General features: G+C 39.0%; 1 protein-coding gene across 1 annotated transcript in view; it reads left to right on the forward strand.

Moving 5' to 3' along the window:
* Positions 1 to 26,495, forward strand: part of LOC126106758 (speckle-type POZ protein-like) — an 89,180-nt gene that overhangs the window by 41,765 nt on the left and 20,920 nt on the right. The window contains exons 2-3 of the mRNA XM_049913131.1: positions 10,231 to 10,308; positions 17,266 to 18,310. Coding sequence (XP_049769088.1) covers positions 10,281 to 10,308; positions 17,266 to 18,299 — 1,062 coding nt within the window. The 5' untranslated portion in view covers positions 10,231 to 10,280 and the 3' untranslated portion in view covers positions 18,300 to 18,310. The remainder of the gene's footprint in view (positions 1 to 10,230; positions 10,309 to 17,265; positions 18,311 to 26,495) is intronic.

The following is a 26,495-nucleotide window of genomic DNA, read 5'->3' on the forward strand; positions in this document are numbered from 1 at the left end:
CCTGTCTCAGTTCTCCCAGTCATGCCTAAAACATTTGAAAAAGTTGCTGTTGCTCAAATCCAAAACTTTGCTGCAAAATATTCTATAAACCTCAACAATCTTTGTGTGATAGACATCCCTGGGGTTGTGAAGCAGCTGAATGTGTTGAAAATAAATAAATCACCAGGTCCTGATGGGATTCCAATTCGGTTTTACAGAGAGTACTCCACTGCATTGGCTCCTTAGCTTGCATTTATCGCGAATCTCTTGCCCAACGTAAAGTCCCGAGCAACTGGAAAAAAGCGCAGGTGACGCCTGTGTGTAAGAAGGGTAGAAGGACGGATCCTCAAAATTACAGACCAATATCATTAACATTGGTTCGTTGCAGGATTCTCGAACATATTCTCAGTTCGAATGTAATGAATTTCCTTGAGACAGAGAAGTTGCTGTCCATGCATCAGCACAGCTTTAAAAAGCATCGCTCCTGTGAAACGCAACTCGCCCTTTTTTCTTATGCTATCTTGCGAACCATGGATGAAGGGTATCAGACGGATGCCATATTCCTTGACTTCCGGAAAGCGTTTGACTCGGCGCCCCACTGCAGTCTCCTAACTGAGATACGAGCATATGGGATTGGTTCCCAAATATGTGAGTGGCTCAAAGACTTCTTAAGTAATAGAACCCAGTATGTTGTCCTCGATGGTGAGTGTTCATCAGAGGTGAGGGTATCATCTGGAGTGCCCCAGGGAAGTGTGGTAGTTCCGCTGTTGTTTTCTATCTACATAAATGATCTTTTGGATATGGTGGATAGCAATGTGTGGCTGTTTGCTGATGATGCTGTGGTGTACAGGAAGGTGTTGCTGTTGAGTGATTGTAGGAGGATACAAGATGACTTGGACAAGATTTGTGATTGATGTAAAGAATGGCAGCTAACTCGAAATATAGATAAATGTAAATTAATGCAGATGAATAGGAAAAAGAATCCTGTAATGTTTGAATACTCCATTAGTAGTGTAGCGCTTGACACAGTCAAGAATTTTGGGAAGATGTGGTTCATCTGTAAGGAGACTGCTTATAAAACACCAATACGACCTATTCTTGAGTACTGCTCGAGCATTTGGTATCCCTATCAGGTCGGATTGAGGGAGGACATAGAAGCAATTCAGAGGCGGGCTGCTAGATTTGTTACTGGTAGGTTTGATCATCACACGAGTGTTACGGAAATGCTTCAGGAACTCGGGTGGAAGCCTCTGGAGGAAAGGAAGCATTCTTTTCGTGAATCGCTACTGAGGAAATTTAGAGAACCCACATTTCAGGCTGACTGCAGTACAATTTTACTGCCGCCAACTATTATTTCGTGGAAAGACCACAAAGATAAGATACGAGATATAGGGCTTGTACAGAGGCATATAGGCAGTCATTTTTCCCTCGTTCTGTTTGGGAGTGGAACAGGGACAGAAGAAGCTAGTTGTGGTACGAGGTACCCTCCGCCAAGCACCGTATGGTGGATTGCGGAGTATGTATGTAGATGTAGATGTAGAACTTGAAAAGTATGGCATTAGGGGCAGTGCCCCACAGTGGCTTAAATCCTACTTATAAAACAGGAAGCAAAAAGTTAGCATTCTTTAAATAGGGAAAAACTTAAAAAATCCCCAAAAATCAGGATTTGGATAAATTTCCCAAATATGTGATCACTATTCTCAGTACCTTAGAAACTTGTTTTCAGCTAAATGAGTTGAACCTGAACGTATCTAAGACTCACATGATTTAATTCAACACCAAACAGTCAAAATGTGAGCAGATTAAGATTATTCATAACATCCAAGATGAAGAAGAAGTTGATGCAGTCAAAATCGTAGTATTAAATCTGGATAAAAATTTGAACTGGCAGGCACATGTTGAGTACCTAGCAAAAAAACAGCAGCTTTACATTTGCGATGCAAATATTATCAACTGCAGCTGACATAAACACACAAAAAGTAGCGTATACGAGCTACTTTGAATCCATTATTAGGTATGGTATTGTTTTTTGGGGTAACTCAACAAAAAAAAAAAAAAAAAAAAAAAAAAAAAAATACAGAAGAGAATCATTCGAAATGTGTGCACTGTTAATCATAGAGAATCACATTGTCTATTATTTAGCAAACTTAAATCATTAAATCCACCATCCCTATATGTCACACGGTACAAGAAACAAATACAATTTCGTGCCTCCTACCGATCACCCCAAACTAGCAAACTGAAAGGTAACAAGCTTAAAAGAAAGCTACAGGAGGCACTGATACTGAAATACTATCAGTCTGTCTATGAATTCATGCAGGATGAACTGGATACAGTATGTTACATATCCCAAGAAATATCATTATAGTGTTGTTATGTTATTTATTTTAGTACTATTATTTATTAGTGTAAAAATCATTGTAACTGTATTATAAATATTTGACATCTCTCCTGTATGCAAACCAGATGGGTTGCAAATGTATGTCTTGAGATGAATAAACCAGAATTCCATAAATTACATGATGACTCTTCTTTGGTGAAACACCTGGTCTATCTGCTGTGTATTGAGTCTTGGTGCAAAACAGGTGTTGATGATGCAAATGTTCGTTGAAAGTTGACTGTCAGACTAGCATTATTCTCTTCTTCTTCTTCTTCTTCCCCCCCCCCCCCCCCTCCTTGTAAAGTTCACGAAGATTGTGTACTCAAGAAATTATGATGATGAAACACATCCAGGTAAGTGAAAATGTCCTTCATCACTGAAGAGGACCACAGTATCTTCAGGCAAATTTTAGAGGATGTTTACACATGACCTCAAAGGACTGCCATACATTCAAACGAGTGTTGAACAAGGACCATCTTACGCAGATGAAATTGCTAATCCTGTAGAAAAATTCATGAAACACATGCACTGTACCAGCTATAAACACACCCCACCCTTTTTACCTCTCTGAGCCTTCTACGAGGGGCGTATGCTAAGTAATGCACCTTTTTTTCCCTCAGACAATTGTGGTTGAAAAAAATGCAGAATTTGTTGTGCGACATTGTGAAATATTGCTGCTTCAGCACCTATAGTCTCGCAAAGTTCCAATAAGTTAATAAGCGGCAGAACTCTACATAGTCTTCAAAGTGGAGTCTCTAATGAAGGCGTGTTCCAAGCAGAGGGCTATAATTGAGTTTCTTTTGGTGGAAAACCAGAGCATTGCAGCTATTTATAGGTGCTTGCAGAATTTCTACAGGGACCTATTGCCGAACAAAAGCACGGCGAGTCATGGGGTGATGTAGCGCAAGCCTCCCCAATCTCCTGCATGCCGGCCGGCTACACAGAACTGTGAATCCTGCAGTGTTGAAACTTGTGGACACACTCATTTGAGGTGATGGGTGGATCACAACCAAACACATCACTGCTCAAATGGACATCTCTGTTGGTAATGCTGACACACTTGTGCAACAGTTGGGGCACTCAAAGGTTTGTGACCACGGGGGTCCTCACCATAAAGGGGAACTAAGAACCATCTGTGTGGAATTGCTGGTACATTACGAGGCTGATTGTGACAATTTTTTGTTGAACATTATCACACGTGATGAAATGAGGATTCATAACTTCAAACTGGAAATGAGATGGCAATTCATGGAGTGCTGCCAGACCACTTCTCCTCCATAGAAAAAGTTTGAAGCTTCACGCTCAGCCAGTAGGGTCACGGCGATGGTCTTCAGGGGCTCTGAAGAGGTGCAACGATCAACTCTGAAGTGTACTGTGCTACTGTCAGGAAACTGAAGAAACACCTTCTGTGTGTTTGTTGCCATAAAAATGCAAATGAACTTCTCCTTCTCCATGACAACACAAGGCTTCATGTAAGTCTACACACTTGAGAGGAGTTCACAAAACTTAACTGGACTGTTCTTCCTCATCCACCCTCCAGCCCTCATCTCGCACCCACCAAATTCAATCTGTTTGGCCCAGTGAAGTATGTGCTCTGCAGGAAGCAGTATGTGGATGATGGAAAGGCTATTGATGCAGAAAGACATTGGCTCTGATGTCGACCACCAAAATGGTACCGTGTGGGCGTACAGGTACTCCCAGTAAGGTGGTGTAAGATTGTCATGTCCCCATGCCCAAAACTGTGTACTGCTTTAGTGCGATGTCTGTCTCCCATCAACTGTGACAAGATTAATTGATCCATGTGCTGGTGCCGCCTCAGTTTATTACCTGTTTGTATGTCAACTGGTTTCTGCTTATGTATAATATGTTTATCCTTTTTTAATTAAAGATTAATCTGTTTTCAATGAACCAGTTGTAAGCCTGTGTCATTGTTCACCTGACCGTTGTATGGATTCCTTGAGCCCTTTATCAGTATACTTTGGACACCAGCAAATCTAGTTCATACAAACCTTCAGTGTCTCAGGTAAATAAATCATGCATGTGAATAACTATAGCAGGTCATGTGCCAAACTTTGTTGGACCTCACATTCAGTGTTTCCTCACTCTGAATTTTCTATTTTAGGATTTATAAATGTATTCTGTTGTTAAGGCAAGGCTCTATCCATGCATACAGAATGCTTTTAAAGGCATACAACTTTATTTTCCCTAGTTGATTTTATGATACACAAATGAAGGCCTAGCAAAGACCACAGAAAGTACCAAAAGGATAATTTTTCTTACTTATCAGAGAGCTGGTTCATTATTCTAGTGTACATTGCCATCTGGAAGGAGGGAGGTGGGTCTATAATTAGTGCTCAGCTGCTTGTTTCTGCTCATATAAATGTTTGTTGCTGTTGTGATCTTAAGTCTTTCAGATAATATACCTTGATTCATTGAATGGTTATAAAGATAAAGCAAGGGGCACATTACCAAATATACACAAATTTTAGTACTGTGATTGAAATACTATCATAGAGGAGCTACAGCTTTTTAGTAAAGGTTTTTGTGATCTCACCAACAGATTTGTTATTGTTGTTATCATCATCATTGTTATTTGATAAATTTGATATCTGGTGTTGGACTGTGCAATTAACTAATTTTACATGTACCAAAAAGAGAAATTGACCTAAATTTACCCGTGTGGGACACCATGACATAATATAAATGGTTCTGGAAGGTTAACTTGGAATTTGTTTTCTTTCATGTACATTATATATGGCAACGGCCTTGTCACAGTGCCCCGTCAGATCACCAAAGTTAAGCACTGTCGGGCGTGGCCAGCATTGGATGGGTGACAATCCAGGCTGCCACGCGCTGTTGCCATTTTTCGGGGTGCACTCAGCCTCGTGGTGTCAATTGAGGAGCTACTCGACTGAATAGTAGCAGCTCCGGTCAAAGATAACCATTATAATGACCAGGAGAGCGGTGTGCTGACCACACGCCCCTCCTATCTGCATCCTCAGCTGAGGATGACACGGCTGTCGGATGGTCCTGATGGGCCACTTGTGGCCTGAAGACGGAGTGCTTTTTTATGTACAATATATATGAAGGGCTTATTTCAATAGTGGTAAAAGTCCATTTTTGTTCGTTCTGAGATACAGAGTCCTAAAGTTAAATGAGCACTGAAAAATCTGCAGTTGTGATACCAGAAATATTCAAGTATATCTCAACTGCAGATTCTTCAGCGTTCATTTAACTTTAGGACTCTTTATCTCAGAATGAACAAAAATGGACTTGTACTGCTATTGAAATAAGCCCTTCATATGTTACCTGAGTTACCTGAGGTTGGTATCTCAGATATGATTTGATCTGCTCATTTGATTGGTCTTTCAAGCTCTCTGAGGAGAACAGCATGACCGTTAACAACAAAAACTTTTTTGTGTTTAAAAATGACCCTCCACATGTAAGACACAGTTTATTATATAGAGATTAGTTTTCTGAGTACTGCTACCTGACGGTATCTTGACACCAAGAAACAATATTAGTTTTATCAATGAATGTAGTCAGTAATGAAGGTAAAACTTTTCAATAATAAAAAGAAAAGGAACGAACATTAATGATAGATACAAGCCTGTAGTTACACTTATGTTGCTGATAGGCAGTTTTAGAGGTGTTACTTTCCCTGGTTTACTTGCAGTGGGAAAAGAAAATTCTCCACTCTCTTTTACAAGGTACTTTTATTCCTGAAGTAATCTAGTTTTTGAATCTGTTGGTGTTCTAAAACTTACTTGCTTTTTTGAGAATTATTTTTCATTTTAATGCTAAATAGAATAGTATATACATTGCAAACACATTGGGTTACAATAAAGCATAGGAGAAAGTCGCTTTAGGGAGAGATATAGCTTTTTTTTTTTTTTTGTAGAACATTTGTTTGAACACAGCATTGTATGATAGTGAGACATGGTCTGTGGGAAAACCAGAACAGAAAAGAGTCAAAACCTTTGAGACATGGTGTTGAATGTTGAAAATTAGGTAGACATTAAGTTAATGAATGAAGAGGTTCTCTGCAGAATCGGTAAGAAGGGGGGACAGTATGATAGGACATCTGTTAAGGCTTCAGGGTATAACTTCCATGGTACTGGGGAGAGCTATAGAGGATAAAAACTGAAGAGCAAGACGGATATTGGAATACATCCAGCAAATAAATTGAGGACATAGGGTTCAACTGCTACTCTGAGATGAAATGGTTGGCACAGGAGAGGATTTCGCCGTGGGCCACATCAAACTACTTACAACATTGATGAGTTGTAGAATGGGACAGTGAGTACGAGTTCTTCTTGGAACTTTTAGACCTCGATAAAATTTTGGACTCGACTTCAACCAAATCTGTATTAACATCACATGAGAAAAATGGCACTGATTTGGCTGTGCTGGTGTCCTGAAGAACATATATATCAATGCAACAGCTTCCATATCACTTCATCAAAATGATGAAAAGTTCAGAATTGAATGAGTAGGCAGCCAAGGATATTCCATATAATCAAAACAATTCTTAACAGTTTGTCTATATTGCAGATAAATTTCAGCATTTGGTAGAGAAACTTCGTGAGCATGTTTGAAGTAGACCTGAAAATGAGTTGTAAACAGACTAAAATAGCTTATAGTCCAGAAACCGAAAAGAAAATAACACAAATCATAGAACCAGTTAAGAAGTTTTAATATTTAGGTCATTTGAAGGCAAAAACTTAGCTGACAGCAGAAGGAAAAAAAAGTAGAAGGATGAAAATGGTCTGGCAGTGGCGTAGTGAGGGAGGTCAGGGGCAAGGAGGTGTATTATGCCTCAGGCACCACTTGCAGAGGAGCATGAAACAGCCTTCAAGACAAACAAGAGTATGATTAGAGTAAGTTCTATAAGTTACATTTCTATGTGTGTTTCTGATGGGAGGGGGTGCCAGTAGACTATTGTCATACCCTGGGTGCCGAGGAGGAGGAGGGGGGGGGGGGCACACTAATAAATTGTTGTGCTCCATGCGCTGATTGCGAAGGGAGGGAGCACCTATAGCCAATAAATTGTTGTGCCCCAGGTGCCAGTTACGTTCGCTATGCCACAGTGGCCTGGTGCACTTTTCAAAACTGAGCTTCTAATGTGCTAAAAATGAAACGTTTGCTGTTGGTGCTTTTTACGTGCAATGTTTTTGGAAAATGGCATAGGTGCAAAGAACATTGAATAGGATACCAATAGTTTGCAGCTATACAGTATTCAAATTAAATTTCTTTGAGGGTAATACCAAAAGTTAGGTGCTCTTATTTTCTTAGAAATATAACATCCATTACTTTTGTATAAGATTTGCAACATTTTGAAGGTTGACCATTTATCTACTTTACTGCATAACTATCATTACGCTCATGCATTTTGTAAGTATTGTGACAGCTTTTATGTCTGTATGACATTCCAGCTGGCTGCTAAGTCCTGGAGAAAGTATTAAACCTCATTTTTCACCTCATCATCAGAGATGAATTGCCTTCCAACCAAATGTACTTTGTATTTATGAAAGAGGTGGTAGTTACTGGCCACCAAGTCCAGACTATTGGTTGGGCAGGTGATTATGTTCCGCTCAAACCTCTGCAGTAGAGTGACGGGTTGACAGGTGACATGTGGTTGATTGTTGTCAAGGAGAATGCTTATGCCCTTGCTCGACATTCTCTGCTCTGGTTCCGAGTACCCTGTCGTGACATTTTTCCAGTGTTATCCAGCATCTGTCAGTGTTTGTTGTTGTCCCAACAGACATAAAGTTGAACAATAATAGCCTTTTCGAACCAAAAACACAGTTACCATTGCTTTACAGACACTGTGCTTTTTTTGCTTCTAAAAATTTTTTTTGTCTTGGGCAAAGAGGAATTTCATCACTTGAATGATTGTTGTTTGGCCACAATATAGTCGAAAAAGTAGTTCTTTCTGACTGTGTGGCAGTGAAGACTCTTATTATAAGAATCATCTTCTTGCTGTTTGCAGTCTTCTGTTTGCGTTCACAGTATCCATCTTGTGCACACCTTCCGATTTTGAACTTTTCCATTAAAATCCTGCTAAGGGTACTTCAGCAAACCTCAGGAACCAAAATGTATTGCTCAGTCTCCCTGGCTATCTCATCAGAAATAGATTGTCTCCCACTCCTTTGTTCGCTGTCAATTTCAGTGTGACCAGCGGTAAAGTTTATACCACTTGTGAATGTTTCTGATGTTCGTCATGCGTGACTTTCCAAACACTTCTGTCAGTTGGTGATAAAATTCAGTTGGTTCAATGTCTTTTGTGTTCAAAACCTAAGTAACTGCACAAACTTGGCATGTGGTGTGCTGCGAATACACAGAAAGATAGATCCTTTATCATTTAGCTAAAAAATAGCAGGTCAGCAACTGGAAGCAGTTAATACCATAAATTATCTGGGAGTAAGCATTAGGAGTGATTTAAAATGGAATGATCATATAATGTTGATCGTCGGTAAAGCAGATGCCAGACAGAGATTCATTGGAAGAATCCTAAGGAAATGCAATCCGAAAACAAAGGAAGTAGCTTACAGTACGCTTGTTCACCCACTGCTTGAATACTGCTCAGCAGTGTGGGATCCGTACCAGATAGGGTTGATAGAAGATATAGAGAAGATCCAACGGAGAGCAGCGCGCTTCGTTACAGGATCATTTAGTAATCGCGAAAGCATTACGGAGATGATGGATAAACTCCAGTGGAAGACTCTGCAGGAGAGACGCTCAGTAGCTCGGTACGGGCTTTTGTCAAAGTTTCGAAAACATACCTTCACCGAAGAGTCAAGCAGTATATTGCTCCCTCCTACGTATATCTCGTGAAGAGACCATGAGGATAAAATCAGAGAGATTAGAGCCCACACAGAGGCATACCGACAATCCTTCTTTCCACGAACAATACGAGACTGGAATAGAAGGGAGAACCGATAGAGGTACTCAAGGTACCCTCCGCCACACACCGTCAGGTGGCTTGCGGAGTATGGATGTAGATGTAGATGTAGATGTAGATGTAGATGGTGGTAGTGTCCAATGGGAACTCCATTTTCTTATGGCTGCGAAGTCAAGGCTCAGTGTCTCGGCATTGCTTGTATGTGCCTGTATTGGAGTGGGGGAAGCACCAATCACAACAGTGTGGCCCGCAACTGCATGGACACTTTCTCAGTATCCCCAATGCTTCAGAGGCCTTTCTTGTTGAAGTGCTCTTGTATGATATTTTTGTCTCGTGTGAATGTATACCTTGACTCATTCCACATCCCCGAAGGTTCACGGTAAGGGAGTCTGCGGAACATAGTCGATGAATGACGCGTGGACTTATAATCCAAAAATCGTGTGAAAGCCGAGGAATGCTGATAAAGCAATTGAGAAATCTGTGTAGGGAAATACTAGGAGTGAAAGACAAACAAAAGACTAAATGGATTAGGGAATAAATGGAACTGAAATACTGAGTTGCAATTGTAATGAAATTCTTTGTTGGCAAGAGACGAAAAGATTGATAAAACAAACTAATGCAATATGGATAAATGGCAGGAGAAAAACTTGCTCAATGAGCACAAAAGATTATAATTCACAGCTAAGTTTCATGAATGAATAGCTGCATGCTTGTATTGGCTTCTTGTTTTTGAATATGTCCTTATGCATGAAGGGACCTGGCAATGTTATAGTTCAGATAACTCACAAAACTTAACATGTTAATCGTTTACGCTTTTATTTAATTTTGCCACTAAATTTTGTGTGTTTTTCAAATTGATAACAGTTTGTATAAATGTAAATGCCAGCAAATATTTAGGAGAGTGATGCATATATACTAGAAATGTATTTCTGAGTTGTTAAAAAGTAAATGTGGGTTCTGTTTCCAGGGCAGAAGATCACATTTAAACAAACAACTCCTGAACTTTTTGTTGATATCATGAGCTACAATTTAAACAACTATCATTGTAAGTAATGTTGGTCATCAGGTACTGAATATGTGTTATTTATTACATGCGATAAATTGGAAAGCTGCTATAAACTTGCATGTTAACTGTTCTTTACATTGGTATTATGAAATTGTGTACGAAACACTACTGTATGTGAAGAGTGGTTCCTTAGTTTCTTTGCATTTTCATTAATGTGCTATATTTTCCAGTGTTTTAAAATAGCATTATTAGTCTTATTTTTATGAGCATGAAGGATTTTTCCTCTAGGAAAGTTGTAACGCTCAAATTCTACTCAGGACTAAGAGCTGGCAGAAACCCAAAGTAGCAAGTTCCAAAATATTTAGAAAGGCATGGAACACATGTATCAATATTCATTACTGTTGACAGAAATATTATCTAATGAGATCAAAATTGGGTCTGATTATGAAGTTATCAGGACACAAGTAGCAAGCCTTAGTGGACTCAAGTTAATTATTGGATTTTTTACCGGCCACCTGATTCCGCTTTAACAGCTGTATAATCATTCAAGGAAAGTCTATGCTCAGTAGTACAGAAATATGCTGATTATGCAGTATTAGTTGGAGGCAACTTCCATCTACAGAGTATAGACTGGGAAATCTGTGGACAGACAGACTTGTGAAGTACTTTTGGACTGACTTCCCAAAAAGTGTCTTGAACAATGAATTAAACATCTCACGGGCAGTGGAAATATTTTAGATCATGTAGTTACAAACAGGTCTGACCTTATCAACAATGTTAGTATGGACACAAGATCATGATGTCATCATAGCAATGATTTTTACTGAAGTTAATAAATCCATCAAGAAGGCCAGGAGAGTAATTAGGCTAGATAAACCAGATAAGCAATTGTTAGCGTCCCACTTAAGACAGTGACTGTACATCGTTTAGTTACAGTATGATGGATGTAGAGTAATTATGGGCAATGTTCAAATGCGTCGTAAATGTGCACTGAAGAAGTATGTGCCAAGTAAGTGGGTTAAGGATGGGAAAGACCCTAAGAGGCGGTGAATGGTAGCTTGCTCTAAATGTAGAAAAATGTGAGTCAAGGCGGATTAGTAGGAAAAACAATTCTCTAATATTTGAATACAGCATACTGCTTAACATAGTCACATCAATTAAATATCTGGGTGTCACATTGCAGAGTGATATGAAATGGAATGAGCATGTGAGGGTGGCAGTGGGGAAGGCGAATGCTCGGCTTCATTTTACTGGGAGAATATTGGCGAAGTGAAGCTCATCTGTAAAGAAGAACACCAGTTCAACCCATTCTTGAGTGCTGCTCAAATGTTTGGAATCTGCACCAGGTCAGATTAAAGAAAGACATTGGGCTGTCAGGTTTGTTACTGGTAGGTTTGATCAGCATGGAAGTATTATGGGGATGCTTCGTGAACTCAAATGGAATCCTCGGAGGGAAAATTACTCTCTATTTGGGAGGAACAGTTGCAGAAATTTAGAGGGCGACTGCAGATCAGTTCCACTGCTGCCAACATACATTTCACTTAAGGTCCACATAGAGATGATGAGATCAGGGTTCATATGGAGGCTAATAGACAGTGGTTTTCCCTTATTCTGTTTTCAAGTAGAGCAGGAAAGGTTTGACTCTGCCATGCACCATACAGTGGCTCACAGATGTGTGTAGGTGCAGATATAGAAGGTTATGTGGTTTGCACATTTTTATATTTAACATGAGTATTTCCAGCAACTTATTTTTAACTTACACTACTTGTGATAGGAATATTGCATATTTACAATGGGGCTTAGACTTCTTTTTCCATAGTTATGTTTCAGATTTATTTTTCATTTGCGAATCTGTCTCTTCCAGTGCTTAGTAAATGAGACATGATCATTATGTTTCAGATTTATTTTTCATTTGAGAATCTGTCTCTTCCAGTGCTTAGTAAATGAGACATGATCATAACATTTTGCATTCTTGTTTTTTCCATTCTGTGAAGATACTAGTGCCTGTTCATTAAAGCTTTTAATACCACACTTCTCTGAAAGTGGCAACTGAAATAATTCATGCACTTAATTTTATAGCTCTATTCTGTTTTCTACAAAATAGAAACACTGTTTTGTTTTTGTTTACATTCAAAGTACATTTGGAAAGTGGTGTTTTAAAAGCCAACAAATGTGGACAACAGTGAGGACGACCATGTGTGACTGGGCACACCTGAAGAATAATGTGGGTGTATTTGCTGGTGAAGTGAGTTGAAAACAAATATTACAGGCTGTAATCTCATGGCAAAGTACATATAGAACATCTTGTCATGTGAAACATCCTGGCAGATTAAAACTATGTGCCAGACAGAGACTCAAATTCAAGAAATGCCTTCCTCAGGCAAGTGCTGTACCGACTGAGCCACCAAAGCACCACTTGTGACCTGTCTTCACAGCTTTAATCCTGCCAGTACCTCATCCCAGTGTAAACTCTGCTGCAGAGTGAAAATTTTATTCTGTGTCTTGGCATGTTTTTTGAACATAATGGTATGTAAGGTTTCAAAGATGAAATTTGTGGATTCTATCTGGTAAATTTGTTTTTCAAATTAAGTACTACATAAAACCCAAATTGTGGTGTGTCACTGCTGTGATTACATTTTCTAATTTGTATTTGTTGCTTCCATCACTGTAGTGCAACAGTTTCTGCATACCTACTCTTATTGTTTTCAGTTGTCTCATACCAAAATTTTATCATCTCACCTTCTCTGAAATATATTTTAAAGTAATTGCTCCTTTCATGTATGTCTCCATAAAATTTACTACAGTGTTGACCTAGTTACTTAATAACATATGGTTCTTATAATCTAAATTTATTATTTCCTGCTCGATGATCCATTTCTTTCTAGCTTAATATCTATTTTAACTCAGCATCATAATCGTCTGTGGTCAGTTGAATTTGGAAAGTGGTTTAAGACATCATGAACATTTTCTTTGTTGTAGTTGTTGTTTTCACTCCTGAGACTGGTTTGATGCAGCTCTCCATGGTACTCTATCCTGTGCCAGCCTCTTCATCTCCCAGTACCTACTGCATCTTACATCCTTCTGAATCTGCTTAGTGTATTCATCTCTTGGTCTCCCTCTACGATTTTTACCCTCCATGCTGCTCTCCAGTACTAAATTGGTGATCCCTTGATGCCTCAGAACATGTCCTACCAACCAATCCCTTCTTCTAGTCAAGTTGTGCCACAAACTCCTCTTCTCCCCAATTCTATTCAACATCTCCTCATTAGTTATGTGATCTACCCATCTAATCTTCAGATTCTTCTGTAGCACCACATTTCGAAAGCTTCTAATCTCTTCTTGTCTAAACTATTTATCGTCCATGTTTCACTTCCGTACATGGCTACACTCCATACAAATACTTTCAGAAACGACTTCCTGACACTTAAATCTATACTTGATGTTAACAGATTTCTCTTCTTCAGAAACGCTGTCCTTGCCATTGCCAGTCTACATTTTACATCCTCTCTACTTCGACCATCATCAGTTATTTTGCTCCCCAAATAGCAAAACTCCTTTACTACTTTAAGTGTCTCATTTCCTAATCTAATTCCCACAGCATCATCTGACTTAATTCGACTACATTCCATTATCCTTGTTTTGCTTTTGTTGATGTTCATCTTATACCCTCCTTTCAAGACACTGTCCATTAAGTAGTTGGTAAAATAGAACCACTTCCATTTCTCAGTGTATGTGTATTTTGCCAAGTCCAGTTTTTATTTGTTTTATTGTGGAAGACTCTGTTGATCTGTTGACAATAGACATGTTGTTCTTTCCTGGCAAATTCTACTAATGTCATTTCTTGTGTCTCACCCAAAGTTTCCTTCTGAAGAACAGATCCTAAGTTTTTGTAGTACTTTCACATTACAGTCTACTATTATCATCTAGTAATGGGATTTGGTGTTATTATCAATTTATTTATGTCATGGTGTTCTTAGTGATCTTGTCTTGAAATCTCGGTGGAATTTGTGTATGCCATCATTATTTCATCACTACAGATTCATTTATGCCCAAGAAAATTTGAGGCACAATTTACTTATTTTATTTCTTGATGATCTATTTGAAGCCAAAAATGAACTAAAGCAAATTATGAAAGGCTATCAGTTTCAGTGACTGGCATCATTTATTGCAAATATGTCTTTCTAATAATACTCCTGACAAGCTGCTCCCCTCTCAATTTTTTCAGTGCCTAACATGATGCACTTTTCCAGAGTCAGTACAATTTTATTTATTTATGAAGACCAGTGATTAATATTTAAATGTAGACTAAATATCAAAAGGATGTAGCTAACTTTAAAATAATACCTCAACTTCTGTGTAATGATCACAATATATATAAATACATTTTAGCATTCTTATTTCCAAATGCCCAAGTAATTTGATCAGGGTAGTAAGATACTTTTAAAGACAACATTGCAGTTTAATGTTATCTGTTCTCTGCACATGATTTTTTAAGTTTCATATATTGTTTTAGTGTTACAAAAATACAAGTGTGGATTTAGTACCAGTATTTGTATGAATTAAGCACATTTATAAAATTGGTTTTGAGCTGCAATTTATGTATTTAATACTTGAATTTTGTTCCAACTCAGCAGCTTTAGTATATGTGGAACCATATTCTGTCATTGTCAGAGTAAATTAAGTATTAGTCACAATTAAATTGCTTCTCAAATCTAGGTGATCACAAATATCTTTTGCAATAAATAAGCATTTCTTTCATTAATGTACAAGAAAGTAAAGTGAACATTACCTAATATTATGAGTATAAGGATGGTGATCTAATGATTATCTACAGGTCTTATTTCCCAGTATGTGAGCCTAGAAAAGTGCATTGATGCCTGATACATGGCCTGTTTCATTACAGGATCTGTCTTCATCAGTTTCAGCACGTTTCTTTATAGACTTGAATGATTTCCATGAAAAACGTTCTGTTTATTTTTAAAGCAAGTCTTTTCTGTGTGAGACTTGTTTACAACTATGTTTGCACCTTAATTTCCTCCCAGCTCTTATTCTCTGCAGTAAAACATAAATTTTTAGTTCTGGTTGGCTGTGGATTTTTATTTCTTTTGATAACTCTTATCATATCTTGTTGGTCTTATTTAACTCCTTTTCCACCATGATTGTGTGCAGATTTAGGCAGATACCGTAGTGTGTGATATTGTACTAGGGATGGTTATAAAGTGGCAGACAGTACTCACAGAGCGCAACTGTGCCTCGCAAACAGCTTACCTTGAAAGCCAGAACAAAACCACTCACCTGCACTATCAATTTCATAGAAAAAATAGGGATTCTTCTATATGAAAAATGTCCACATGATGCAATTAACAAGTTTACCTTTGTTATACGAACTGACTGTGTGTGTGTGAATTTCATGTGCTTTTTCCGTCCTGTGATAATAATGAACCAATTACACATTTCTTTTCAGGAATACAATGGTAATCCAGTAACAACTAGATATCTTTAATTTATTAAAGATTTATATTTTACTATATAAAACATGTCACTTACAAGACTGAAGTTTACTTTATTCCTCTATGCTATCACCTGTGTTTTTAAGCATTTGTCGCATCCATCCTCAAGCTTTAGAAGTCCCATGTCATAGTCAGGTACTGCCTATCCATTAAGAAGTTTGTTCCTTGCTCTTAATGATCATACTCATTCCACAGATTGCCCAGATTTTGCATACAACTTGTGGAACTGTTGATTTTTGAATTCATTTCAAGACCCAGTTTTAATAATTTCTCCATTTACTCACATTTTCTTGAACACACAACATTTGAAACTGTATTTCTGCATGCTAGAACATGTTTAAACGCTACTTGCTCAGCCACAACCTTACACAAAGATTGCAATGATGTTACTGTATCACAACCAGTGCCACCAAAAACTCTTGATACAAAGCAAATCAAAGATGTAATTTACATTGAGGTTAGTGGAATATGAGCGTTATGAGTTGACAAACAGTAATAATTTTCATTTTAAGTCTTTTTCATGTAGTTTTTGCAATAAACTCATTTATTAGAAACTAATTTTATAAAATAATAATTTTGAAATATTTTAATTTTTTATTGTAATGACAAAAAATAATAAAATAAAAAAAAACATTTCTGATAGTTGATTTTGGAAGTGACAGGATCACAGCTTAATCATTATTTATGGAATTTTCACTTCAGAAATAAATATTTGATGAACTGCATGAATTTGTGCGTATGTGTGCCTTTTATAGGCAGTTGCTAACCCATTTCTTGACAGTATCCTTTTTTCCAGAAGCGCTAGTTCTGCTGGAATGCAGAAGAGCTTCTGTGACATGTGGAAGGTAGGAGATGAAATACTGTTGGAGGGTGCCTAGACAGTTGGTAAGCGCATTGCCCATGTTTAGCAAAGGTTCCAGGTTTGAGTCTTAGCCCTGCACACAGTTTTAATCTGCAAGGAAATTTTGTTCTCTGTCTTGTTTACGTGCCTCTAAATGACTAAGCAGTACGACTATTCAGTATGTAGTTGCTTTTATGCCTTAATTTATTTATATTTCATCGTGGACTTTTCAATAGCACATTTCATGAATGAATGTTCAGTACTGTATCATCATATGTTCCCTTTACTCTGCCAGAAAATTTCTGTTGGTTTGAAGTTAACTTGTGAGACCACAGAGCTGATGGAACTTTCTATCAGACAGCTTATTTTAAGCAATCACAGAATTCACAATAATAGTTTGTTCCAAATGACCTCACTTCACTGAGACAAGATACTGAAAAATGATTTCACACTGGATAGAAGCCTAATATCAATCAGGAATGTGCAGTAGGTCATTGCTTCCCCGCCTTTCATCACATTTGTGGTAATAGCATTATGTGAATAAGCCATTCTATAAGTCTTACATGGGATGCATGTAGTAGGTGTAGTAATATATATGTGTGGTGGCAGCAGACACAATATCATATTTGTCAATTTTTGTTGCAGCATTTCCTGCACCCGGATCAGGGTTCATTACAAGTGATATTACAGAAGTAGCAGCAGGGACACCAAGCATCCTGAGGCACGCATTAGGCACAAGGTTTGAGAACTTCTCGACTTTCAGTGCCTGGACTGTGAGGGGATTGACAACTTTGCCTGCAGGAACAACCAGTGTTGAGTCCATCCCATTCGCCCACCAGAATGGCAGCGAGTGGTGCATGGTCCTTACTAAGAATTCAGATTGGCTTTGCCTAAGTTTTAAGCTGAAAAAGTGTGAAACTGACAGGTCTTTAAGAGCAATGCTAAAAGCTTATGAGATTATTCCTTTTGGTGTAAAACGAGAAGTATACACAAGCATTTGGTGTTCTCTGTCAAAAGGAGAAAAATCTGAATCGAAGGTCATCAGAAATTTGAATACAGCAAAAAATGAAGACGAGATAATATTGCAGTGTGAAATCTGCATCCAGTGCATTATTCAGGACAAACTGCCTGTAGCAGATGCAGTGGAGCCACACATTGGTGTAATGAAAGGCTTAGGCAAGATGTTTGACGAGGAAGTACTGACAGACTTCGATCTACACGCAGGCGACACTGTTCTGAAGGCACACAGGGCCCTCCTGTCGGTACGGAGTCCTTACTTCGCTGCCATGCTGCAGCCACACACGAAGGAAGCGAAGGAAGGTCGCGTGGAGTTGTCTGATGTGAAGCCGGAAGTACTGAAGCAGGTTTTGCTTTACTTGTACACAGGTGTGGCACCAGCTCTCAAGGACATGCCGTGGGACTTACTGATTGCTGCTGACATGTACCAACTTCATCAGCTGAAGGGCCAATGTGAGAATCACATCGCCAGCTGTTTGTCTGTGGACAATGCTGCAGAAACTGCTGCCAATGCCAAAAAATTCTCTTGTGGTGTACTGCTAGACCATGCAGTCCTTTACATCACACATAACCTCTGCAAGGTGATAGACACTCCTGGATGGGACAATATTCTAACTACAAATCCAGACGTTGTAAAGTATATTAGCAAGATGATGGACTGATTCAGTGAGAGGTCAGTGCTGCGTCATTTTATATTGGAACTTTATGTATTGATAGACATTTCATCGTGGTCTTTCCATGTCTGTAGCTTCTATGTTTGAGATATTTTTACTGGTAATATGCAATCTTTGGTCACAATATTTTATAATCATGTTTACAAGCAACACATTTTATAGCTACAACCACATTTTCATGGGATACAGCGACTTTTTGGGCATTACAACTCCTTCAGGTTTTTCACCCGGCACTAAATTAATGACGTGATTATTATGTGAAAAGCATGTCTGGCAAAATTAATAAACAAAAAAGGTGTTTATCATTTAGTACCTGGTAAAAGTAACCTCTGTTTATTTTTATTTAACATGTGGCAGAATACACAACATTGTATTACTATATAGGTATAAAACAATGCAACTAATGTAAAATGGATAAAACAGAATGCAAATATCTTACATAAATGATACAGTAGTTTATAATATTAAATTTAATTTCTTAGTTCAGTCACCAGCATCTGGAGTGTGTCTGAAAGTCCTTTGCACTGGCAGGAAATGATACTAAAATACACTTCTGCAAAACGTGTTGGATGGTCTGCAAGATGTGACGGGCACTTTTTTCAGCTTGAAAATATATGCCATGATTTATGCAGCTACCATTTATGCACATGCAAACCAAAGCCAGCTAGTACAGTGTGGGTGTATAGGTCAGTCTACACTCCTGGTGGTGCTTGCTAGATCCATTAAATCCCCTTTTATAGCAGGTATCAAATTCAAGGCGACCACTAATAATGCTTTACTTGTTCGTTAATACTGACTGAGATGCTCGTGAAACTAACAGCTGTATCAATCATTTACTGCTAGGTGATAAACTGAAACAGATGTAATGCCCAAATATCAGTTTAGTTATTGTTGGGTAGTTAGGTAGTTGGATTGTTCCATGGATTGTAATTGCGACCTGTTGTTATGATGTGGAGCAAGTCTGTTTTGGTTACGTGACATCGTTGACAGGAGAGCCATCTCTTATTATAAGTGTAATCTTCTGGTTGGAGAAGTTTTATGCCCAGAGTGCATGAAATACATATGTGAACAACTAGTTCCCACAAACTTGAATTGCAATCCTCAAGTCCAAAGAATTTTCATAGTGACAATAGTATTTTCAATGGTTTTTTACATTCTAATGGTCATCGTACTTTCAGAACATTTTCTAAAATATGTGCATTACGTACATCAATGTAGTTTCTTGTTTTCGATTTAAAAAAGTGTTATCTTATACTTAACTAAATCATAGTATCAGGTATCATCATCAGCATCGACATGACAGCCTTTTGTGAGCCGTGGCTTTCTGTGGAAGATTACTACATTCTTCCCTGTTTGTGCCAAACTCCTCCAATCCTGAATTCTGGTTTTCCTTATATCCTCTCTGAAACCGTCCTCTCCCACCCCCTTAGCTTTGGTCTTCCAACGCTCCTGGTTCCTTCAGGCTCTGCTCTGAATGTCTTCTTAATCTTGTGTCATTAGCTCTCAGCATTTGTCCTGCCCATTCCAACCTCTTTATTCTCAATACTGATGAAAGTGTGTGGTTCATTATATAGATTATATTACTCATAGTTTAACCTCGTCTCCAGACACCATTTTCTTCCACTGGTTCAAGAATTTGCCTGAAGCTCTCCCTTTCAAATATGTCCAGTAGCTTTTCGTCAGGTTTTGTTATGTCCACATTTCAGAACCATATGTTAGCACTGGCCTTGCTAAAACTTTTACACATCATAACTTTACTTTACCTGAACGACAACTTAGATTTGAGATGTTTTTTGTGGCCATGGTAGCATTTTTTGGCAGAAAATTTTCACTTTTGGAGTTCAGAGTGGACATTGTTCTTAAAGCTTACTTCTGATCCGTGGTTAAAACTACACAAAGCATGAAATTTGTATGAACCAATTTTTATTTATTGGGGATCTTTAGGATAATATTTCTCAGTTACAGGCATATATGTAGTTTTCCCTCTATTTATCTGTAGTGTCATCTATCTAGTAACTCTTTGAAGACTTGTAAAGGCTTCTTTCATTGCTCTTGGTGTTCTTGCAATTATACCAATCTCATCTGCGTGTGACAGCACCTGAACTGATTTGTATAGAATTATAACAGGAGAATTCTCTGAAAGCTACAGTCGAGTGATTTTATCTACTGTGGATTCCGTTTTGTACTTTTTCAGTTACTCATCACTGCTTTGTGTGTATTTTTGAAATCTGTTCAGGTTTTACCCAGTAAGAACTGGATATGGTCTTCATTTGTTGTGACTGGGCATAAGGAGAATTGGCTGATGTCTGTAAACAGCTGGAGGATATGTTGGCCATGGGTGACAGGCTTCTGGATGCTGCTCAAAGGTGCAGTGACATCAGGGCACTGGTGCTAAGACCTGCGACACCCGTGGTGCCATTGGAATACCCTGGTGACCTGGTTGTCAGTGTGTCTTCTGATATGCAACATATTTCCGGTTTGTCTTCACACAAGAGTGACTGGTGGGCAGTAGTAGGCGTGTGTGTCGCTGAGCAGAAGGCGAAAGAGGGAATGACCCATACAGTCTTTACTCCTTAGCAACAGTTACGAGGTGCTACCTGGTGTTGATAATACTTCTGAGCCAACACAGACTGCCTCTCCTGTTGTGTCAGTGACGTATTTTCCTGGCCAGTCCAGACAAGTGCAGAGTGCAGGTATGCTAGTCATTGGGAGCTCCAACTTTAGGCAGGTAGTGGAGTCCCTCAGGGAATAGCATGCAGAGCAGGGAAGAATGCCAGTTTGCTCTCGGTGTATTTGCCAGAGGGGTTAGATTAGTTTTTGTTCCATAGATCCGTGCTGAGGAGATCCTCGTGGATGTGGAACATGTAATTTTTTTTTTTTTTTTTTTTTTTTTTTTTAAGCTAATAGTATGAATATATGCAATACATCATTTGTTTCTATTAAAAAATTTGTCAATGGAGTTGAAGCAGTTGGCCACTAATAAGTCTTTCAGGCTCCTTTTAAACTGGTCTTTATTCGTAACTAAATTTTTTATGTTTGCTGGCAAATTATTGAAGATGAGTGTTCCTGAGTAGTGGACCCCTTTTTGAACTAAAGTAAGTGCTTTTACGTCCTTGTACAGATCATTTTTGTTCCTGGTATTGTATGTATTAACTGAGCTGTTTGTTGGAAAAAGAGATATATTATTTAGGACAAATTTTATTAATGAGTAAATATACTGAGAGGCAGTAGTTAGTATACCCAGTTCTTTGAAGAGGTTTCTACAGGACATCCGTGAATTTACTCCACAAATTATACGTATTACATGCTTTTGGACTGTGAAAACTTTTGTTTGACTTGAAGAGTTACCCCAAAACATTATACCATATGACATTATGGAATGAAAGTAGGTGAAGTATGCAAGCTTTTTCATTTTTATGTTGCCTATGTCTGCTAACACTCGAATTGCAAATACAGATTTGTTAAGGCGTTTCTGCAGTTCTGTAGTGTGCTCCTCCCAACTGAATTTATTACCAAGTTGTAATCCCAGGAATTTAAGACTGTCAACCTCTTCTAGGTACCGTAGGTACAACCACAACGGAGGGGTATCTGTTGAGAGGCCTGACAAACGTTTGGTTCCTGAAGAGGGGCAGCAGCCTTTTCAGTAGTTGCAAGGGCAACAGTCTGGATGATTACTGATCTGGCCTTGTAACAATAACCAAAACGGCCTTGCTGTGCTGGTACTGCGAACGGCTGAAAGCAAGGGGAAACTACGGCCGTAATTTTTCCCGAGGGCATGCAGCTTTACTGTATGATTAAATGATGATGGCGTCCTCTTGGGTAAAATATTCCGGAAGTAAAATAGTCCCCCATTCGAATCTCCGGGCGGGGCCTACTCAAGAGGATGTCGTTATCAGGAGAAAGAAAACTGGCGTTCTACGGATCGGAGTGTGGAATGTCAGATCCCTTAATCGGGCAGGTAGGTTAGAAAATTTAAAAAGGGAAATGGATAGATTAAAGTTAGATATAGTGGGAATTAGTGAAGTTCGGTGGCAGCAGGAACAAGACTTCTGGTCAGGTGACTACAGGGTTATAAACACAAAGTCAAATAGGGGTAATGCAGGAGTAGGTTTAATAATGAATAGGAAAATAGGAATGCGGGTAAGCTACTACAAACAGCATAGTGAACGCATTATTGTGGCCAAGATAGATACGAAGCCCACACCTACTACAGTAGTACAAGTTTATATGCCAACTAGATCTGCAGATGATGACGAAATTGAAGAAATGTATGATGAAATAAAAGAAATTATTCAGATTGTGAAGGGAGACGAAAATTTAATAGTCATGGGTGACTGGAATTCGAGTGTAGGAAAAGGGAGAGAAGGAAACGTAGTAGGTGAATATGGATTGGGGCTAAGAAATGAAAGAGGAAGCCGCCTGGTGGAATTTTGCACAGAGCACAACTTAATCATAGCTAACACTTGGTTTAAGAATCATGATAGAAGGTTGTATATATGGAAGAACCCTGGAGATACTAAAAGGTATCAGATAGATTATATAATGGTAAGACAGAGATTTAGGAACCAGGTTTTAAATTGTAAGACATTTCCAGGGGCAGATGTGGACTCTGACCACAATCTATTGGTTATGACCTGTAGATTAAAACTGAAGAAACTGCAAAAAGGTGGGAATTTAAGGAGATGGGACCTGGATAAACTGAAAGAACCAGAGGTTGTACAGAGTTTCAGGGAGAGCATAAGAGAACAATTGACAGGAAAGGGGGAAAGAAATACAGTAGAAGAGGAATGGGTAGCTTTGAGGGATGAAGTAGTGAAGGCAGCAGACCATCAAGTAGGTAAAAAACGAGGGCTAGTAGAAATCCTTGGGTAACAGAAGAAATATTGAATTTAATTGATGAAAGGAGAAAATATAAAAATGCAGTAAATGAAGAGGCAAAAAGGAATACAAACGTCTCAAAAATGAGATCGACAGGAAGTGCAAAATGGCTAAGCAGGGATGGCTAGAGGACAAATGTAAGGATGTAGAGGCTTATATCACTAGGGGTAAGATAGATACTGCCTACAGGAAAATTAAAGAGACCTTTGGAGATAAGAGAACCACTTGTATGAACATCAAGAGCTCTGATGGAAACCCAGTTCTAACCAATGAAGGGAAAGCAGAAAGGTGGAAGGAGTATATTGAGGGTCTATACAAGGGCGATGTACTTGTGGACAATATTATGGAAATGGAAGAGGATGTAGATGAAGATGAAATGGGAGATACGATACTGCGTGAAGAGTTTAACAGAGCACTGAAAGACCTGAGTCGAAACAAGGCCCCCGGAGTAGACAACATTCCATTGGAACTACTGACGGCCTTGGGAGAGCCAGTCCTGACAAAACTGTATCATCTGGTGAGCAAGATGTATGAGACAGGTGAAATACCCTCAGACTTCAAGAAGAATATAATAATTCCAATCCCAAAGAAAGCAGGTGTTGACAGATGTGAAAATTACCGAACAATCAGTTTAATAAGTCACAGCTGCAAAATACTAACACGAATTCTTTACAGACGAATGGAAAAACTAGTAGAAGCCGACCTCGGGGAAGATCAGTTTGGATTCCGTAGAAATACTGGAACACGTGTGGCAATACTGACCTTATGACTTATCTTAGAAGAAAGATTAAGGAAAGGCAAACCTACGTTTCTAGCATTTGTAGACTTAGAGAAAGCTTTTGATAATGTTGACTGGAATACTCTCTTTCAAATTCTAAAGGTGGCAGGGGTAAAATACAGGGAGCAAAAGGCTATTTACAATTTGTACAGAAACCAGATGGCAGTTATAAGAGTCGAGGGACATGAAAGGGAAGCAGCGGTGGGGAAGGGAGTAAGACAGGGTTGTAGCCTCTCCCCGATGTTATTCAATCTGTATATTGAGCAAGCAGTAAAGGAAACAAAAGAAAATTTCGGAGTAGGTATTAAAATCCATGGAGAAGAAATAAAAACTTTGAGGTTTGCCGATGACATTGTAATTCTGTCAGAGACAGCAAAGGACTTGGAAGAGCAGTTGAACGGAATGGATGGTATCTTGAAGGGAGGATATAAGATGAACATCAACAAAAGCAAAACGAGGATAATGGAATGTAGTGGAATTAAGTCGGGTGATGCTGAGGGAATTAGATTAGGAAATGAGACACTTAAAGTAGTAAAGGAGTTTTGCTATTTGGGGAGCAAAATAACTGATGATGGTCGAAGTAGAGAGGATATAAAATGTAGACTGCCAATGGCAAGGAAAGCCTTTCTCAACAAGAGTAAATTTGTTAACATCGAGTATAGATTTAAATGTCAGGAAGCCGTTTCTGAAAGTATTTGTATGGAGTGTAGCCATGTATGGAAGTGAAACCTGGACGGTAAATAGTTTGGACAAGAAGAGAATAGAAGCTTTCGAAATGTGGTGCTACAGAAGAATGCTGAAGATTAGATGGGTAGAGCACATAACTAATGAGGAAGAATTGAATAGGTTTGGGGAGAAGAGAAGTTTGTGGCACAACTTGACCAGAAGAAGGGATCGGTTGGTAGGACATGTTCTGAGGCATCAAGGGATCACCAATTTAGTATTGGAGGGCAGTGTGGAGGGTAAAAATCGTAGGGGGAGACCAAGAGATGAATACACTAAGCAGATTCTGAAGGATGTTGGTTGCAGTAGGTACTGGGAGATGAAGAAGCTTGCACAGGATAGAGTAGCATGGAGAGCTGCATCAAACCAGTCTCAGGACTGAAGACCACAACAACAACACAACCTCTTCTTCATACTTTATGCATATGCTGGGTGGAAACCTCTTACAGATTCTGAATTGCATATAGTGAGTCTTTTCGAAGTTTAATGTCAGTGAGTTGGCTTTAAACCATTTATTAATATCTATGAAGATATCATTAGCAGATCTTTCTAGAACTACACTCGACATACTATTTATTGCAATACTTGTGTCAGCTGCAAACGTTTTGTCTGTGACACCATGGAGGCTCTGCCAGTGGCTGTCGAGTGCACTGGGTGCAACCAGTCTCAAATAGTGGGACATGTTGGCACTACTGATGCCAGCCGCCTGCGGTCTGAGGTCGTCCTCAGTTCCTGTTGGCATGTAGCTGATTTTGTGAGGGCATCTAACATCACACATGGGCTGCAGCCTAACCTGACTATTTGTACAAGTAGCCTCATGTAGGTTTGGAGCAGAGTGTAAGGTATAAACTAGAGTCTCAGACGACTCTGCAACAGTACTGGATGTGAAGTTCTCAACCTCTGCTATCAGGTGGAGAGTTGTAAAGTTCCCCTTAATAGGTCAGGCATGCACTGCATCGAGGGAGAGGCTAGTAATGTAGCAGAGTACATATGGCATGCATATGGTGTCTTTTGTAGGTTAGAGAAAAACCACTTGAGTTGAGAGATGAATTGTCTGTCAAAATCAAAGTTACATCAGCCAGTGATCTCGGAAAATTCTCGTCCTCACAGATTGGATATAGAAAAGGTTAATATGGTATTAGTAAACTTCTGGAGCATCAAAGAAAATGCTCAGATAGTATTAGGAACAGAAAGTTGATTGAAAGCAGAAGTGAACAGAAATGAAAACCTGAGTTTACATTGGAATATTTATTGCATGGGATAGGTTAGTTACCAGCGGTGTTGGCATATTTAGTGCAGTAATGAATTCGATAATGAAATCCAGTGAGGCTGTCATGGATTTAGAATATGAATTAATCTGAGTGAAGTAAAAAATGGCAGTTCGATGCTTTTAACCACCACCAGGGTAAGGTGCCGAAGTTGTGGTGCACTTCAGAGAGAACTTGAAGAATATCGTCAATAATTTTCGTGATCACACCTTTGTAATAGAGGATGACTACAACTCGCCAGGTATAGATTGAGAGAGTCTTGCTGTCAATGCTGGTGCCAGAGACAGAGATTTGTGTGGGGTTCTTCTGATGCCACGTCTGAAAATTACTTTGGGCAGGTAATTATTAAACCAACTCGTGAAGATAATGTCTTAGACCTCCTAGCAACAAACAGGTCTGAACTCATTGAATTAGTTAATGTAGGGGAAGGTATCTGTTGTGGGTTGGCACGAGAGCCAACACCGTGTTACTAGAGGAGGCCGAAAGGCACGCGTTTTAGCTCACGCGGGCTGGCGTGAGGTCTGGAACAGGACAAGG

This window comes from Schistocerca cancellata, chromosome 10 (assembly GCF_023864275.1).
Source record: "Schistocerca cancellata isolate TAMUIC-IGC-003103 chromosome 10, iqSchCanc2.1, whole genome shotgun sequence".
Classification (NCBI taxonomy): domain Eukaryota; kingdom Metazoa; phylum Arthropoda; class Insecta; order Orthoptera; family Acrididae; genus Schistocerca; species Schistocerca cancellata.